At 44.1% G+C, this 20,162-nt stretch overlaps 1 protein-coding gene across 1 annotated transcript; it reads left to right on the top strand.

Moving 5' to 3' along the window:
• On the top strand, positions 1 to 5,371 carry LOC131106486 (major histocompatibility complex class I-related protein 1-like). The gene is made up of 8 exons (XM_078788585.1): positions 1 to 170; positions 647 to 913; positions 1,140 to 1,418; positions 1,590 to 1,898; positions 2,102 to 2,194; positions 2,277 to 2,294; positions 2,733 to 2,797; positions 2,897 to 5,371. The coding sequence occupies exons 1-7, from the start codon at positions 116 to 118 to the stop codon at positions 2,780 to 2,782; spliced, it is 1,071 nt and encodes a 356-aa protein (XP_078644711.1). The 5' UTR covers positions 1 to 115; the 3' UTR covers positions 2,783 to 2,797; positions 2,897 to 5,371.
• The last annotated feature ends 14,791 nt before the right edge of the window (positions 5,372 to 20,162 follow it).

The following is a 20,162-nucleotide window of genomic DNA, read 5'->3' as shown; positions in this document are numbered from 1 at the left end:
GTCTCCACCTTAGCTAGCATTTCATGTTTGCTAGTCGAGGTAGTTCTCCATACTTTGTTAGCCGGATTAAAACAGAAAACATGTTTTTATTCTGCACTTGAGACTTGAGCTCACCATGGACTTGTTTTTATTCTTTCGTCTGGTTGTGAAAATACACAGCGTGGTGCCTGGTAAGTACACTTTTTTGACTAGTTTATCATCTAATTTGACCCAAATATTAAATTTTTTGATTACTTGTTGTGATTATACCCATCTTTAGTTACAAAGAAATACAACAAGCTTATTGTTGAAGATAGTTGAGTGAACATCCTTGTGTATTGTTAGTAGAATTTATTTTTTATTTTTTGTAATAAAATAACGTCTATTTTACTAATTAAACTCGGGTCGCAAGAATGAAACTTATTTATTAACCAATGACAGTTGTAGAAGTAGTTATTAGTTATTAAAAACCTACTAACTTATAAAGATAAAATACATCAAATGTGTGTAAAATGTGTTGCTCTCTTACAACAGGAAGTGACGCTTTATTGTGAAATAAACAGTGTTTTCATGTTTACATTAAGACAAAATAATTTCAAAGATGAGTTGTACAAGATTCCCGAGCATGAAACAAAATAATAACATTTGTTGCTTTTTTTTCTTTCAGTGATTCACACGCTAAAGTATTTCAAAACTGCGTCCACTCAAGTTCCAAACTTCCCAGAGTATGTGAGTGTTGGTTATGTTGACGACATTGGGATTGCTCACTATGACAGCAACAGCAGGAAAGCAGAACCCAAACAGGACTGGATGAACAAAATCACAGCAGAGTATCCAAAGTACTGGGAAAGAGAGACAAACATTAATAAACGATCTGAATATGCCCTCAAATTCAACATTGAAAATCGAATGAGGCTCTTCAACCACACTGAAGGTTTGTTTATGTTCAACTTTCTACTATTAAAATATATTTGATGTACTTACACACTTTTTATACTGCAGTAAACACACACATTACCACACTGATACTTTGTCTCTGTCTATCCCATAATCACCTACAAAAAAGACATGATTGATAGAAATTAAATAGTGTGATGATGTTGATGATGATGATGATGATGTTTCACTCTGCTTTACAACACATTGTGTCATTTTCTCAGGTGTTCACATTTACCAGTTGATGGTCGGCTGTGAATGGAATGATGAGACTGGTGAGGTTGATGGATGGTACCAGGACAGTTATGATGGAGAAGACTTCTTATCATTGGACACGAAGACATGGACATGGACCGCAGCAAAACCACAAGCTGTCCGCACCAAACACGATTGGGACCATGACAACGCTTATCATGAATATGTCAAGTTTTACTTCACTGAGCAATGTCCTTCTTACTTGAAGAAGTATGTGAACAATGGGGGGGAGGTCCTAATGAGAACAGGTAGAACCACATGATGTACTTTCACCTTTGTAACCATGTTAGCACGCCCCCTATAGGAAGATTACTAGCATCACAAGCTTTGGCTTTCTCTCCTTTTCTCTCCATCTTTACTCCTCTCCACCTTCTGTCCATTTATTCCTCCATTCACACGTCATGCCACTTCCCGTGCAGAGCTTCCAGAGGTGTCTCTCCTCCAGAAGACTCCATCTTCTCCGGTCAGCTGCTTCGCGACAGGTTTCTACCCCGACAGAGCCGTCATATTTTGGAGGAAAGACGGCGAGGAGCTCCACGAGGACGTGGAGCACGGAGAACTGCTCCCCAACCACGATGGAACCTTCCAGATGGCGGTGGACCTGAAAGTGGAGGTGACGGCTGAAGTGGAGGGCAAGTACGAATGTGTGTTTCAGCTGGCTGGCGTCAAGGAGGACATGGTCACCAAGCTGGAGAGAAGAAGCATCCTGAGCAACGCGTGCCATGAAGGTGAGAAGGGCACATTTAGTCCAATGCTTGTGTCCTCCAAACAAGCACATTGGAGACGTTTCCTGTCAGAAGTCCGACTTTCACCATCATTGATCCGTGTCACAATAACAATGGTTGACGTTTGATAGGATGCATGCAAAGTAGTCATGAAGGTTTCCTCTTCCTGCTTTTTCATTCAGTTTGCGCTTTTTTGCTCTCAACAGGCTGGACTGTCGTCATCATTTCCACGGTGGTGGGCGTCACTGTGGTCCTCCTGGCGGCCATCCTCCTGTACGTGCGTTACAGAAACAGACAAGGTGAGGGACAAGAAGCCCCAAAGAAGTCTGCATTCTGCTATTTGTGAGAAGTGCATTTCACCTTGTTTCTCTTTCATTTCAGTCAAATACGATCCAGCTGGTAAGTAAAACATCTTCTCTTTTCTTGAAGCCACAGTAATGAACGCGCTGGTGAAGCATCACTCGTATAAAAGTCTGATGTAGACGTTTGTTTAGCCTGAAAAGCACTTCTCTCTTTTCTCTTAGTGGAAAGTAAAAGTACAAGTAAAGCAACTCCTCCAATGAGGACTAACGTAAAAGTATCACATGTGTAACCTTTGACATGAGTCATCATGATCAGGATCATCCAAGTGAGACATCAAATGTTGATGTTTGCTGACTCAGGAAGAAGGTCCCCTAGTCAGGAAATAGAAGAGCAGCGCTCTGCTTCTTCATGGTTCTCATCTAAGTCACAACAAATGTTGGAGTAACACCTCAAAGATCTGATACGAGTGAAGATGCACCTTCTGATTGTACGTCATGAACATAACCAGCTCACTGTGTGTTTGTGGTCCGACAGCTTGTGACGGTGGTACCGAGGTCCCGGAGGACGTGACGGCTGAAGGCTGAGTTAAGACGCAGCAAGTTAGTTCTTCTGACTTTGTGTGGAATTAGATGATCTTCAGCTTGTCTTTCATGGTGCCCATCGCTAACATTTCCACTTGGGTTCACGTGCTTTTGCAGGTCATGTGCTGTCATCTTCTTCCCCCAGGATGGTTTGTGTGCTGGAACACAGAGAGATGTCTCCATCACTGAGGGATGCCATCACACTTGGATCTTACTGGAGAAGGAGATGAGATGTGTTGATGAGATTTGATGCTTATGGGTTGAAAATCACATTGTGTCGTATCTTCTTGGCCTTTTAATACATTTGATTCAATTGTGTTTTTGTTCATGGCTCCATTTGCTGCCTTCCCATTTGCTGACCCTGATTGGGGGGCATTTCGGGTAGGACCGGTTCTGCCAAAATACATGAAAAATATCACCTATTTGAAAAACACTACCAATGCCAATGTTTATGTGTGGAATCCAAAGAAATCTAGCTGAATAGGTGCAGATTCTGGAAGAACTAGAAAGCTTTCTGTGCTGGTTATTGTGTGTAGCTGCTCTATAGGAGTCTACAACTCAATACAAAAAGTTGAAAATGAGCATAATGGATCCTATTTAGTGCCATATTTGTTAGTCATGTAAATAGGGTGACTTGTTTAATAGTTTACAAATAAAAATATTGGCGATGTAAATGCCTCCCTGATTGGGGGGCATTTCGGGTAGGACTGGTTCTGCCAAAATAAATTTAAAAAATCATCTTTTAAAAAACAGTACCAATGTTTATGTGTGGAATCCAAGGAAATACAGCTGAATAGGTGCAGAATCTGAAAGAACTAGAAGGCTTTCTGTGCTGGTTATTGTGTGTAGCTGCTCTATAGGAGTCTACAACTCAATACAAAAGGTTGAAAATGAGCATAATGGGTCCGATTTAGCGCCATATTTGTTAGTCATGTAAATAGGGTGAGTTGTTTAATCGTTTACAAATTAAAAATATTGGTGATGTAAATGCCCCCCTGATTGGGTAGGACCAAAATGCATAAAAGAAATCACCTTTTTGAACAACACTACCAATGTTTATGTGAACATGATTCTTTTCTGGGCGCTCAGTGTGTGCATCATTTAGTTCTAAAGCACAGAAGAAGAAACATGACAACAACAAAGATGCTGGCTAAGTTGGCGGTACCAAGGCAAGGCAGCGTTCCGACTTGTAAAGAGTCCAGGCTGGGACTCTCCAGCTTTGATCCCGGAGCACTCGCTTCTTGCAGGACTGAAAATGGATCCTCTAATTATCGGGCAACACAATGGGGCTGCTCCCTTCCTGCTGGTTGACATTTGGATCTGAGGGGGAATAATGAAAGCAATCAGTGGCTCTGTCTGCTGAGTCCACTGTGCTCACGCCTTGTTTGCGACATGTTTACCCCTCGCTTGTTTGGCTGTAGGTCGGTCGCTGTGGTTACACGAGCCTGTGATTGACACATAAGTTCCTCTTATGAATGGCCATGGTCAACCATTTTGTCGTTTTTTTTCTGAAACCTGGCTCTGTTTATGTCGACATGTGTTGTAGTACTGCTAACTTGATTGCGGCGTGAAACGACTAATACTGCCTTGTTACACAGCATGAAAACTTCCAGTTTTTTTTTTCATACTGAACAACAGATGTTTTATCCACAAATTTGCCGTCCAAGGTGGCCTGTCTCACACCTTGTGTTCGCCCAAAAATTGGCCATGCACAAGGACATCGGAGAGCGCATTGGAGAGGTCGCATAGTAAGTCTATTTGCATAAAAGCAAAGCATCCTGTAGGTATTGATGAATATTGATAAACTGAGGCATACAGCTATATTAAAAGACCCCTTCAATACCGGCCATTTTTCATCATTTTGCCTGATCTTCCAAGACACACTGAATATTAGACTCCTGAAGACTCCTGTCTTCCATCAGAAAAAAAAATCTTTCTACATGTTTCTGTTCTTTAGTAATCAGAAGTAGAGCATAGGTAAGTTTCAAGAAAATATCAGTTCCCAACTAAAAAAAGGAGGAAAAACTTTTTTTTGTGAAAAGATGCATTTCAAGCAAAACATTAATTTTGACACAAATATGTGACGAAAAGAGAGAAGAAAAAAAAGGAAAACAAAAAAAAGAAAAACAAAAACATATATACGTATATATCCTGAATACTCCTGTCTTCCATCAGAAAAAAAATTCTTTCTACATTTTTCTGTTCTTTAGTAATCAGAAGTAGAACATAGGTAAGTTTCAAGAAAATATCAGTTCCCAACTAAAAAAAGAAGGAAAAACTTTTTTTTGTGAAAAGATAAATTTCAAGCAAAACATTAATTTTGACACAAATATGTGACGAAAAGAGAGAAGAAAAAAAGAACGAAAAAAAACAAAAAAAAAACAATGCCAATGTTTATGTGTGGAATCCAAAGAAATACAGCTGAATAGGTGCAGATTCTGGAAGAACTAGAAAGCTTTCTGTGCTGGTTATTGTGTGTAGCTGCTCTATAGGAATCCACAACTTAATACAAAAGGCTGAAAATGAGCATAATGGGTCCCACTTAGCGCCATATTTGTTAGTCATGTAAATAGGGTGAGTTGTTTAATAGTTTACAAATAAAAATATTGGTGATGTAAATGCCCCCCTGATTGGGGGGCATTTCGGGTAGGACCGGTTCTGCCAAAATACATAAAAAAAAAGAAAAAAAGGAAAAAAAAAAACCTTCCAGTTCAAGCGGGATTCTAACACAGCAACTACTTCTTCCTTCTGACTCACGAGAAAGACACAACAAGTTGCGACTTGCCCTCTGTCGTCATCCGAAACCTATAAAGGCAAGATATTTTCTTGGATGCTTCCAAGCGAAAGTGTCAAATTGATGGTCTCTCTGTCTCCACATGGACACCGTGTCAGCTGACAAGCTCCTTTCTTTTGGTCGTTGTTGCTGCACGCTGCACTGCACCACCAGGCATGCAAATGAGAGGCTGCTGATTGGAAGCGGAGGATTAAAACCTCTGCAGCGTGAACACATTTTCCTTTCCAGCAGAGGACGAGTCGAACGTCCTTTGATTCTATCAGCGATGAATTATTAAAAATAGCCCACGCAGACGTGATTACTTTTCCTGCAGTAATTATGTGATATTTTCATGTAAGCTGAGGCCAGAAAAGCCTTGGAGTTCTGCCCGAGCGTCCCACAATGAATGGAACCGAGGCAATGAAGCTGTCAAGTGGAACTAAACCCCCCCACAACATGATACCAAGCCGTGCGAGGAATATTGACGACTGGGAATTCCCGCCAATTCAATTATGATTAAAAAGCCATCGCCTTTAGTTTACATCCGAGTTGGAGCGGGATGATTTATGTGGATTTGTTTATCCTGGGTGGCGCATGAGTGGGAGTCGCAGCATGCTCATTAATTAGCACTGCAGGTGGACTGCAGCTGAAGCCCCCTTTCATGATAGCCGCTGACATGTGGCTTCATTTTACGCTGGGGGGGGTGTCCAAAGTCTGACCGGGGGACCTTTTGTGGCCTGCAGGTTTTCAATATGTATTTACTACCCTTGGGAAACGGTTTTCCAACATGATAAGGAGGCCGAAACGACAAGTGTCGTAATTCTGAAATGTTCCTGGAATCCTCAAGATCAGTGAGGAAGATTGAGGAAAGTGAAACTTTAGCCTGTGTGCCCAGAAAGTGAAAGCTAAGTCTGTGTGACAGTGAAAATCAGGCTGGTGTGAGTGACAGGTGACAACAATGCATCTGTAAATAATTTTCCATGAAAAAGCGTATTATGAGCATGAACTTCAGTCTTTGTTTTGTTTTGTTTTTTTTTACCCGTTTTTGCTTTTATTTTTTCCTTTTTTCTTCAAAAATCTTTGTAAATGTTGTACTCATAATATTATCCCTTCATTCCCATAATATTCTAATTTTTCCCCCAACCTTATTTACTTTCTTATAATATCACAACTTTAAAATAAAACTAAAAATTAAAAAATCCAACTGTATGCTACTAAAATGATACAGTTTTTCCTCGTACAATTGTGACTTTTTTCATTAGAATACAACTTTTTTGTTGCTGTTTGTTTTTATTTTCCAAGTATTTCAACTTTTCTTCTAGTACATTTTCCTTTCGTAATATTATGACTGCATTTCCATGATAATTTGACTTTATTCCCAGAACTTTTTCCCAACCTAATTTTCCCCAAATTATACCTTTATATTGTTTATATTGACTTTATTTTTTTCTAAATTTTTTCCTAAATTTTCACATTTTTTTTTTAAATTTATGATGCTATTTTAAATTTCTTGATAGATTAAAACTTGTTTGTTTTTATATTTTAACATTAATATTATTTAATATTATTATTTAATATTTTAATATTAATATATTTTTTGTTTATTTTTGTTTTTTGATATTTTTAGAATGTAAAAACCAGTATAAACCAGCCGAGGGATGCACATGGACACTCCTGTCTTAGGTGTTGCGCAACACTGTGCTAGGTGAGTGTGTACGTTTTATGAGAAGTTATTTGACTGACTATAATCTCTGATACTTCCTTCATTCCATTTGAGCATGACCCAACACATGCTAAATTGGGAGGATCAAGCTCTGATTAACAATAAACCACAGCTCCCAAGTGTCTGGCAGCACTCGTGCAGCCCAGACCATGACGCATGACAGAAATGTCTTGCTACTCACTTAGGAAAACTGCACTTTTTTGGAATTTTGTCCATAATCCATAATCTTTACATTAGACATGAACACATACGTCCTTCTTGTCTCTTGTGCGTTGTAAAGATATACAAACAGATAAAAAGACAATGTGGTATCGATACACCAGTATCATAGTTTGATGGTTGTAACAATGTTAATAATAATAACAACAATGTCGCTGTAGCTAGGTGAATATACACGTCACATGATCTGTTGATGACAATATCGCCGATGTCGTGAACTGGTGGAGCGTTTCTGTGGCAGGGCGATTGTTTTGTGATCTCCATTTTTAGCTGCAAGTCAACACTGGTTTTGCCGAGGGTTGAGATTCATTCATTTTCTACCGCTTTTTCCTCATGAGGGGGTGCTGGAGCCTATCCCAGCTGTCTTATGGCGAGAGGCGGGGTACTGGTGGTACTGGGACTGGTGGCCAGCCAATCACAAGGCACATATAGACAAACAACCATTCACACTCACATTCATACCTATGGACAATTTGGAGTGGCCAATTAACCTAGCATGTTTTTGGAATGTGGGAGGAAACCGGAGTACCCGGAGAAAACCCACGCATACACGGGGAGAACATACAAACTCCACACAGAGATGGCCGAGGGTCGAACTCGGGTCTCCTAACTGTGGGGCCTGCACGCTAACCACTAGGTCACCGTGCAGCTTTGGTTCATGTCAGTCAGTATGAAGTAACCTTTGAAAACATGTTAATTTATATACAGTGAAGAAAATAAGTATTTGAACACCCTGCTATTTTGCTATTTCTCCCACTTAGAAATCATGGAGGGGTCTGAAATTTTCATCGTAGGTGCATGTCCACTGTGAGAGAGATAAACTAAAAAGAAAAATCCAGAAATCACAATGCATGATTTTTTAACAATTTATTTGTGTGATACAGCTGCTAATAAGTATTTGAACACCTGAGAAAATGAATGTTAATATTTGGTACAGTAGCCTTTGTTTGCTATTACAGAGGTCAAACGTTTCCTGTAGTTTTTCACCAGGTTTGCACACACTGCAGGAGGGATCTTGGCCCACTCCTCCACACAGATCTTCTCTAGATCAGTCAGGTTTCTGGGCTGTCGCTGAGAAACACGGAGTTTGAGCTCCCTCCAAAGATTTTCGATTGGGTTCAGGTCTGGAGACTGGCTGGGCCATGCTAGAACCTTGATATGCTTCTTACGGAGCCACTCCTTGGTTTTCCTGGCTGTGTGCTTCGGGTCGTTGTCGTGTTGGAAGACCCAGCCACGACCCATCTTCAATGCTCTGACAGAGGGAAGGAGGTTGTTCCCCAAAATCTCACAATACACGGCCCCAGTCATCCTCTCTTTAATGCAGTGCACTCGTCCTGTCCCATGTGCAGAAAAACACCCCCAAAGCATGATGCTACCACCCCCATGCTTCACAGTAGGGATGGTGTTCTTCGGATTGTACTCTTCATTCTTCTTCCTCCAAACACGCTTATTGGAATTATGACCAAAAAGTTCTATTTTGGTCTCATCTGACCATAAAACTTTCTCCCATGACTCCTCTGTATCATCCAAATGGTCATATGCAAACTTAAGACGGGCCTTGACATGTGCTGGTTTAAGCAGGGGAACCTTTCGTGCCATGCATGATTTCACATCATGACGTCTTAGTGTATTACCTACAGTAACCTTGGAAACGGTGGTCCCAGCTCTTTTCAGGTCATTGACCAAGTCCTGTCGTGTAGTTCTGGGCTGATTCCTCACCTTTCTTAGAATCATTGAGACCCCACGAGGTGATATCTTGCATGGGGCTCCACTCCGATTGAGATTGACCGTCATGTTTAGCTTCTTCCATTTTCTAATGATAGCTCCAACAGTGGACCTTTTTTCACCAAGCTGCTTGGTAATTGCTCCGTAGCCCTTTCCAGCCTTGTGGAGGTGTACAATTTTGTCTCTGGTGTCTTTGGACAGCTCTTTGGTCTTCGCCATGTTACAAGTTAAAGTCTTACTGATTGTATGGGGTGGACAGGTGTCTTTATGCAGCTAACGACCTCAAACAGGTGCATCTGATTCAGGATGATACATGGAGTGCAGGTGGACTTCTAATGGGCAGACTAACAGGTCTTTCAGGGTCAGAATTCTAGATGATACACAGGTGTTCAAATACTTATTTGCAGCTGTATCACACAAATAAATTGTTAAAAAATCATGCATTGTGATTTCTGGATTTTTCTTTTTAGTTTATCTCTCTCACAGTGGACATGCACCTACGATGAAAATTTCAGACCCCTCCATGATTTCTAAGTGGGAGAAATAGCAAAATAGCAGGGTGTTCAAATACTTATTTTTTTCACTGTATCAATACTGATATATCCAGGGGCGGCACGGCGGTAGAGTGGTTAGCGCGCAGACCTCACAGCTAGGAGACCAGAGTTCAATTCCACCCTCGGCCAAAACCCACGCATGCACGGGGAGAACATGCAAACTCCACACAGAGATGGCCGAGGGTGGAATTGAACCCTGGTCTCCTAGCTGTGAGGTCTGCATGCTAACCACTCGACCACCGTGCCGCCAGGGTTGAGATTGAGATGGAAAATAAGCAGAGAAGTGCAAACATTTCCTCTGTCAACTACTCACAGCTGTCACTGCCTCCCATTCCTCCTCCTCCCAGACATTCGCCATCCACGGCGTTATCACTTGGCAACAGCTTTATGGAGTTCCAGCCCAAAGTTTGACTCCTAAAAAGTCAAATAATGATCTACACTTGTCACTGTCCACACTCAAACTGGAAAAAACGGCGCCATGATGTTCCTGCTTCATTAGCAGTTGGCTTTATTTAACAGGAGAACACAAAGCCGAGGCCTCGGGAAAAGCCCTCATGAAAATATGCTAATGTGATGGCTGGTGCCAACAAATTCTTTCTACTTCATTTGTTTTTATCCCCCCTCTCCCCCCTCCCCCCTGAACCACTTTAATTTCCCTACAAAATGCTCTGCTTCCTCTCCCAATTACATTTCATGGCGTGAATTCATTAATTAAAAGCCTTCCGCTTCCGCACAATGTCCTATGTGCGGGAACATTTGTGACGCTGTCGCTTTAAAAAAAAAGAAAGTGCCACCGATAATCTAATGTATTAATTGCAGTTATGGCGGCCTCACAGCTAGGAGACCAGGGTTCAATTCCACCCTCGGCCATGTCTGTGTGGAGTTTGCATGTTCTCCCCGTGCATGCGTGGGTTTTCTCCGGGTACTCCGGTTTCCTCCCACATTCCAAAAACATGCTAGGTTAATTGGCCACTCCAAATTGTCCATAGGTATGAATGTGAGTGTGAATGGTTGTTTGTCTATATGTGCCCTGTGATTGGCTGGCCACCAGTCCAGGGTGTACCCCGCCTCTCGCCCGAAGACAGCTGGGATAGGCTCCAGCACCCCCGCGACCCTCGTGAGGAAAAAGCGGTAGAAAATGAATGAATGAATTGCAGTTATTAATAGGCCGCGGTGCATCTGGTGTTTTTTCCATTCCCCGTCTGTACTTCAGTGTTATTTGCAGGCGGATCGATGCCCTCGTATGTCGGACTGGACACCTTTCCATAAATCAATTCCACACAAGCGAGACGAGCCTTGCATGTTCGATAATGATCTGCATTTTGTTCTTCTAATTAGTCTAATGAGTTTGGTGATGTTTATGGCTCCTTGGAGTAAACACAAGACAATGAGCTTGTGGCCTGTACTACGGCGAGGATGGCTGTCCAGGGTCTTGGACTTGTGTTGTGGATTATTGTTCTGCTGCAGAATCCAAGACAGACGTTCTCGTTCAGGACAACAGAATTCATGATTCCATTTAATACTTCAAGTCTTCCAGGTCTTGAAGCAGCAAAACAGCCACGAGCCATCACACTACCACCACCATATTTTACTGTTGGTGTGACGTTCTTTTTCTGGAATGTGACGTTACTTTTATACCAGATCCCGTCAGAACACAGTATTTTCCCAAATGCCTTGGGAATCATTAAGATGTTTTCTGGTAAAACTCAAGACGAGTCTTAATGTATCAGTCTTAATGTAGGACATATTTGTCCAGTGTCTTTCTTATGGTGGAATCATGAACACTGACCTTAACTGGGGCAAGGTAGGACTGCAGTTCTTTGGATGTTGTTGTGGGGTCTTTTGTGACATCTTGGATGAGTGGTCTTGGGGTCATTTTGGTTGGCAAACCACTCCTGGAAACGTTCACTACTGTTCCATGTTTTCTCAATTTGTGGATAATGGCTCTCACTGTGGTTTGCTGGAGTCCTAAATCTTCAGAGGGGATGGGGTGTTACTTATTCACGTTTGGATTTTTTTCTCCCTCAATGAAAAAACTCATTCATTCAGCGGAGCTTCAAAATTTGGATGCAAAAAAAGCAAGAGAATGTAAGCAAAGGAAAAATATTTTGCAAAAATTTTAGTTCTTTTTTTTTTTTTTTTTGTCCCGTCCGGCCATTGGGGCAGATATTATTGTTGATCTAAATGCCCTTACATGCTAGACAGATTTGCTCTGTGTCAGGAAAGGTGTTGGCTACAACTTCCCTGTACCATGATTTTATTTGCCGTTATTTGATGTTTTTGTTATGCCATTTGGAGCGACTGGACCGGAGCAAGAAGAAGAAGAACAGAAAAGAAGAAGAGAAAGGTGGGGTGGGGGGGGGGGCAGTAGAGGGAGAGACAAAAACAGCAGCAACAAGAATTCCCATAACAACAACAGTGACAAACAGAACAGTTAAATGTCAATGATGGCTAAGGGTCACACTGGAGATGATATCAGTGAAATGAAACAGTCCAACTTACCAGTAGCAATAGTAACGATGAAGACATGAACCGTGATAGTAAACACAATTACAGCCATACGGTTACAGTAATTAAAATCTCACTGCTTGACATCATTATTACTGTAATAATAGCTTACCAATAGCATATAGACATCAGGGATAAAATGGTAGATTCTATAGAGAAGCACCCATGTGCTGTGAGTGCCCATATGGAGGTGTGTTGTGTATGTGAATGCGAGTGTGTGAATGTGTAATTGTCACTGAGAATGACAAAAGGAGAGAGACTGCCTTCTACCACCCAGCAAACCCCGCCCCGCGCAGCCAGGTCAAGCCCCCACCGCCAGAGATCCTCCGGCCCCGTGGGTGTGGGCAAAGCCAGGGCCGACTCCCCAAGACCCGCCCCCGAAGCAACTCCCCGAAGAGACCAGCAAGAGGCCATAGAGGAGCAATCCCAACCGGCAACAGGGCGCCAGCAGGCCGGAGGAGAGCCGCACCCCCGAGACCAGCGGGAGACCATACCCCACTAGGGCAGAAGGGCATCGAAGGCCACACACCCGTGGGCACAGGGGCGCCCCCGCCGGCCGGAAGGGAGCCCGTCCACGGCCGGAGGCACCGCCCCCCACACGCCCCCAGGAAGCAGAACCCGGCCCGCCCCAGGAGAGGCCCGGGCACACTGCCCCATGGAGGACCAGGCAGTATAGATGGAACGCCCTGCGTCAGACCCCCGCAGAGCCCCCCCCGTATATCTATGTGGCCATATACACCCACACACACCCACACACACATATATATATATATATATAATTATAATAAAACTAATCATTATTTATCTAAGTATTTAAAACAATAAATACATAAAATAATCTCAGACACACGCGCACACCCCATCCACTCAATACAGACACACGCAAGCACACACTGTGGACGTCCCCGGGTGGGGCGTCGGGGGCATCACAGGGCGGGGGACCCAGGGGTCCCAGACCCACAACCAGGCCCCGAGCCCAGGGAGGTACGGCCCGCACATGAGCAAGCGGAGGGGGCGAGCAGGCGAGTGGTGAGGCGCTCCACCGCGCCGGCCGACACCTGCCGGGCAGCTCACCCCCGTGAGGGAGAGCCATAGCTCCAAGTCATGGGGAGGCCAGGCACCAGAGCCGAGGAGTTAAGACCAGCGCAAGGCCACCGACGGACCCCACCATCCACCGGGAGGGCCAACCGCCCCCCGCCCCCAGAACCAGCAGCGCTCCACCCACGTACCGGAGAACCATCCCCGACAACCCTAAGGCAAGACTGGGGATGGGCAAAGACAGGGACAGCGATGCAGCAGAGCATAGGACCAGTGGCAGCAGACACCCAAACGCCTGGAAGAGCACTCCCCAGCCCCCACTCCGAGGAGCATGCTCCCCATCCTCACACGCCACCCAGGCCCCCGTCCCCATGAGCAGGATCAGGCCCCCTCCCAACACACAGCCCGGTCCCCGCAGCAGCCACCACAGCGCAACAACCCCAAGCCACCACCGTAGACTTCAGGCCACCAGCAGCGCGGACCCCACCACCTGGAGGCCGGCGAACGCCCCCCCAAGGGCACGTTTGTGCCCGTGACCCACTACAGACCCAGGGAGGTAGCGCCAACCATGACCCTAGGGCAAGCCCCGGCGTCAGCTGGTTCCAGCGGGACCCCCAGGAAGGCCAGGCAGACCAGACCAAAATATCCTGCAGCCCAGGGCACCCCGAGCGAGCCGCCAAGCCCCAGCAGCCAGCGGGCCAGCTCTCCGGTCCAGCCCGCTACACCTGTGTGTGTGATGATGGTATTGTGTAGATTGTGCAATTAAAAATAGGCCTGCCCCATATGGCTGACCTATGGCAATGGTGGGTCCCATGCCTGCCCAGATCCCCCCCAGAAATGTGTGTCTAAGGTGCGGTTAAAATTGAAGGGTGACCAAGCCAGAGGAATGCCGAGGACAAAAAGGCATCCGCAAGGAAACCCTTCGCCCCCGGCATAACCAGTTGTAGGCCACCCCCCAAAGTCCTACATGTATGTGAGGTGGTGCAGTGCAGCAGGCAGGACCGGGGCCCCACACACGCCCACCCCGCACTACCGACCAACCGAGCCGGGCAAGCCAGCCGCCCGGAGCAAGCCCTGGGCCACAGGACCAACCACGAGCTCCTACAACCACCAGAACAGCAGGGGTCGCGCCCCGGCAACACATCCGTCACCGTGGCAGCCCAGGGAGTGACACCACAGAGGCCGCAGGAGAACCGGGACCCGCATGGGGAAGAGCCCAACCCCGCCCCCCGGGCACGTGAGCCAAGAGTGCCAGGGCGGGACAGAGACACACACACCAGGCAGCAGAGCCCACCAGGTAAATGACACCCCAACAGCCGCAAAAAGTGAATGCCCCCCCAGTCCCACCCTCCGCCACAGCGCCGACCCGTCTCCACCACATCTCCCATCCACCCACGGACCCGCCGAGTAGGACACCCCGGAGGCGGGAAGACCGCCACCAGACCGGAGACAGAAGGGGCCAACCAGACACCGGCAAATAGCAGGGGCCGCCCGTGAGCCACCGGCCAGTCCCACCCCCCAACCCTTGGTCGAGGCCCCCCCACGACCCAGAGCCCACCACCCCGCTCCCCAAGCAAAAATTTTGGTTCTTAACCAAAAAGTGTGTTAACTGGGGCAGACAATAACCAAGGTGCCACTGTATAACGAACTATCGCGATAATAAACCCTAATAATTATCGATACCTTTCAACGTGTATTCATTCATTCATTCATTTTCTACCGCTTATCCTCACGAGGGTCGCGGGGGGTGCTGGAGCCTATCCCAGTTGTTTTCGGGCGAGAGGCGGGGTACACCCTGGACTGGTTACCAGCCAATCACAGGGCACATATAGACAAACAACCATTCACACTCACATTCATACCTATGGACAATTTGGAGTCGCTAATTAACCTAGCATGTTTTTTTGGAATGTGGGAGGAAACCGGAGTACCCGGAGAAAACCCACGCATGCACGGGGAGAACATACAAACTTGTCTTTGCTACTTCCTGGTTCATGTACGAGCGTAAGAAAGATAAGGTGCTGGGGGATGCTTGCAGACGGGGGTGTCCAAAGTTTTTCCACCAACGGATACTGAAAAAACACAAACTATGATTATATATATTTAGAATTATGTAAAAAGTATAAAAAAAACATACATTGTATTGTACATGCTGTTGTTTTGGGCATTTTTTTCATCCAAAGAGGGTGTGAAACCTGTGACTTCCTTCTCCCCAAGCGTCATAATGATGATAATAATAAAAACTGACTCCTAAAATCAACTCCCTTTCAGCCTTAACCAGTCATGACACTCGGCCAAGGTGCCCACCAGTCACCCAACATGTCTGGTTCTTCCTTCGCCCCCACCACCCTGTTACTGCTCCATCAAAAGGTGAAAGTGATTTAAATAAAGCAAGTAGGCTATTACTCTTGATGCGCCGGCAAAGCGATAGTGGTCAACAATTAGCATCGCTCTGCTGTTCTCCATCTGTAGCACTTGGCAAGGATCTATTATTCATGCGTACGTAAGAGTTCCCCCATTGCTTATGTATGCATGTGTTTAGTTGGAGCTACGTCTGGGGGGCATTGATTCAGCCTTCAAGCACTTCAAACACATGCATATAGAGCACTCTTAACCTATTTGCCTTGCTTCCTATGTATTTTGGATGATGGCATAGCGGCACATCTCAGCACTGGAGCACATCTGGAGCAAAAGTGCTTTTTTCAGGTGCTACTAAGTATGCTGTTAAGTATTGTACATGGTTTCTCTTCGGCGCTCTACCCATCACAATTTCCCCCAAATTTTTTCCAAAACTTGAGGCCCCTTGACGTCACAGCAAGAAACCTATTAATTTGGAAAAAGATCCGATGGATGACGATCAATCCAGCTGTGATCAAAGTTTAGACGTGTTCAGTACTGTACATGTTTTCTCTTCGGCGCTCCACCCGTCACAATTTCCCAAGAATCTTTTTAGAAACTTGACGACTCTCGATATCACAGCAAGAAATCTATCAATTTGGAAAAAGATCCAATGGATGACGATCAATCCAGCTGTGATCAAAGTTTAGATGTGTTAAGTACTGTACATGGTTTCTCTTCGGTGCTCTACCGTCACAATTTCCCCCAAATTTTTCAAAACTTGAGGACCCTTGACGTCACAGCAAGAAATCTATTAATTTGGAAATAGATCAGATTGATGACGATCAATCCAGCTGTGATCAAAGTTTAGACGTGTTAAGTAGTGTACATGTTTTCTCTTCGGCGCTCTACCTGTTACAATTTCCCAAGAATCTTTTTAGAAACTTGACAACCCTTGATATCACAGCAAGAAATCTATCAATTTGGAAAAAGATCCGATGGATGACGATCAATCCAGCTGTGATCAAAGTTTAGACGTGTTAAGTACTGTGATGGTTTCTCTTCGGCACTCTACCGTCACAATTTCCCCCAAATTTTTTCCAAAACTTGAAGACCCTTGATGTCACAGCAAGAAATCTATTAATTTGGAAATAGATCAGATTGATGACGATCAATCCAGCTGTGATCAAAGTTTAGACGTGTTCAGTACTGTACATGTTTTCTCTTCGGCGCTCCACCCGTCACAATTTCCCAAGAATCTTTTTAGAAACTTGACGACTCTCGATATCACAGCAAGAAATCTATCAATTTGGAAAAAGATCCAATGGATGACGATCAATCCAGCTGTGATCAAAGTTTAGATGTGTTAAGTACTGTACATGTTTTCTCTTCGGTGATCTACCGTCACAATTTCCCCCAAATTTTTCAAAACTTGAGGACCCTTGACGTCACAGCAAGAAATCTATTAATTTGGAAATAGATCAGATTGATGACGATCAATCCAGCTGTGATCAAAGTTTAGATGTGTTCAGTACTGTACATGTTTTCTCTTCGGCGCTCTACCTGTTACAATTTCCTAAGAATCTTTTTAGAAACTTGACGACTCTTGATATCACAGCAAGAAATCTATCAATTTGGAAAAAGATCCGATGGATGACGATCAATCCAGCTGTGATCAAAGTTTAGACGTGTTAAGTACTGTACATGGTTTCTCTTCGGCACTCTACCGTCACAATTTCCCAATAATTTGTTTTAAAACTTGAGGACCCTTGACGTCACAGCAAGAAATCTATTAATTTGGAAATAGATCAGATTGATGATGATCAATCCAGCTCTGATCAAAGTTTAGACGTGTTCAGTACTGTACACGTTTTCTCTTCGGCGCTCTACCGTCACAATTTCCCCCAATTTTTTCCCAAAACTCGAGGACCCTCGATGTCACAGCAATAATTTCTAAAGAGATCAGTTCATTTGAGGTCAAAGTTTAGACATTACAGGTACATGTTTTCTCTTCGGCGCTCTACCCGTCACAATTTTTCTCGGATCTTCAGGAGATAGGGAAGATCTGGGTTTGAATTTCTGGTTGGGAATCTCTGTGTGGAGTTTGCATGTTCTACCAGTGCATGCGTGGGTTTTCTCCGGGTACTCCGGTTTCCTCCCACATTCCAAAAACATGCTAGGTTAATTGGCCACTCCAAATTGTCCATAGGTATGAATGTGAGCGTGAATGATTGTTTGTCTATATGTGCCCTGTGATTGGCTGGCGACCTGTCCGCCTCTCGCATGCATGGCTGGACAATCATGGCAGCTGAAGTCAATAGTTAGACAAGACAGGTACATGTTTTCTCTACGGCGCTTTACCAGTGTCAAAGCGTCTTCATGAAAAATGGATGCCATGTCACTTTATGTCACAGTAAGAATTCTATTGATTTTTGAAGAGATTAGACCCGTTAAGATCAAGGCAGCTTAGTGTTTTCTCTCACCCATCACAAACTCTTCCACATTGTATGTCTTTATGAGAAATTGCAGACCATTATTGATGTGTAATGACCTTAAACATGACTGCGGAGAAACTGTATAGTGTTTGTTTTGTTGCAGATGGTCAGACAAAGACTGGAATAACACTGTAAGGATTGAGGTGACATTTCAGCTATGCTAACTTTTCATTAAAAAAAAATAATATCACCCACCTCACACACAAATATGAAATATTTTTCCGAGACGGATGCTTTTGAAAGGTCAGCAGCAGCAAGGCTAGATGCATTAGCTTGTGCAGGGGCAGCACGGTGGCACAGTCTAAAGATCCATTTTCAAAACTCCATTGGTGCATCTCTATGTGGGCGTTGCACGCCCCCCCCATCCTAAAATATGCTTGTTAGACATTATATCATTGTTCCGTGTACTAATTTCCTGTACTGTACCAACATTATTACTGTATCGTTACTAATCAAATCAACTTTATTTGTATAGCACTTTTCCTTCAAAGACATGCAACACAAAGTGCTTTACAGAATTCAAAACAATTAACACAATTAAAAGGAAAAACAAATACTAAGAAAGTCCCTCCCTCCCACCCTCCATACTAGACACACACACACACACACACACAATCGCACAATCACACACAGTAGGGAAATCACACACAGTAGGGGTAGTAGTACTACAGTAAAGTCTCGTTATATCGATATCGGTTATAACGAATTACTACTTATTACCATACTATTTTCATTTCCCAGCAAATTTCTAGTCTTTTATGATATAATTAGTTCCGTTAGTACGATACCCGGTTATTATGATAATCCGGTTACTACGATGCCCTTTTCATCTCCCGCCAGCCAATTTGGTCTGCTTATATCGATACAAAAGCAGCTTAAATCAATCTTTGCTTAAGGATTTCAATACCAAAAAAGAACACGGCGAACGGCTGCTTCCAGTCAACTTTATTTTTCACACTTCCACCACCAGAGCACAGCACACACACCGATTCCCGCACTTCCTGGTTCACAGGTCATGCTCAACCCGCCCCACATAGCTGGCCAAACACATGCCTGCAACAGAAGAACCAACTGGCATAGCATACACACCTATTCCAACGAAGACACAAGCGTACAAATACATGTATTTAATTGTGTTGTATTCAGATATCTTTTTATCGCTTGCAATAATCACTGTTTTTCATATGTACATGCTGGCGTTCTGGTTTCTCTCGTGTGTATAGATTCTATACAGGCATGTGTTTGGCCAGCTATGTGGGGCGGGTTGAGCATGACCTGTGAACCAGGAAGTGCGGGAATCGGTGTGTGTGCTGTGCTCTGGTGGTGGAAGTGTGAAAAATGAAGTTGACTGGAAGCAGCCGTTCGCCGTGTTCTTTTTTGGTATTGAAATCCTTAAGCAAAGATTGATTTAAGCTGCTCGACATTGTTCTATACTATAGAACAATGTCGAGTGCATTATTGCCCACTTTTAATGCAGTTCGGCGCAGGATCGGATATATGGATAGTCCGGTTATATCTGTATTTTTTCCGACTCTCGAGAATATCGATATAACGAGACTTTACTGTATGTCAAACATACTTTATAATGGTATCTTAAAAATAACTGCTTACCGGTACATATATTTACTAAGAAACTGAAGTTAACAGGCTGTTTGTCCCCCCAAAAAAGACATCACAATCATGTACACAGAGACCAGACCAGTGACATGACGCCCCTCATTTGGCCCCAGTCTGACCTCCACTCGCTGACATTTCTCTTTCTCATTAGCACAAATGACATTTTGACTTTTTTGGGGGTCGGCGTGTCTCCGGTGGTGCCGCATGCATCAATAATTCAGCAGCAGAATGGAAAATCTATCTTGAAATCGTCAGCCCACGGTGATGAAATGAAATTCAGTTCTTATCATGACTTGATTTGATAATATTGTTTATGTTTTTTAATGCGCTGTTGCGTTCAAGGTCGCTGTAAAGCTGCATTTTATTGTGTGGTAGCTTGGATGCATTCATACCT

This window comes from Doryrhamphus excisus, linkage group LG23 (genome assembly GCF_037039965.1).
Source record: "Doryrhamphus excisus strain RoL-2023G ecotype Guam linkage group LG23, RoL_Dexc_Guam_v1.1, whole genome shotgun sequence".
Lineage (NCBI taxonomy): Eukaryota > Metazoa > Chordata > Actinopteri > Syngnathiformes > Syngnathidae > Doryrhamphus > Doryrhamphus excisus.
The sequence above is the reverse complement of the archived record's forward strand: the minus strand, read 5'-3'. Positions and strand labels throughout refer to the sequence as shown.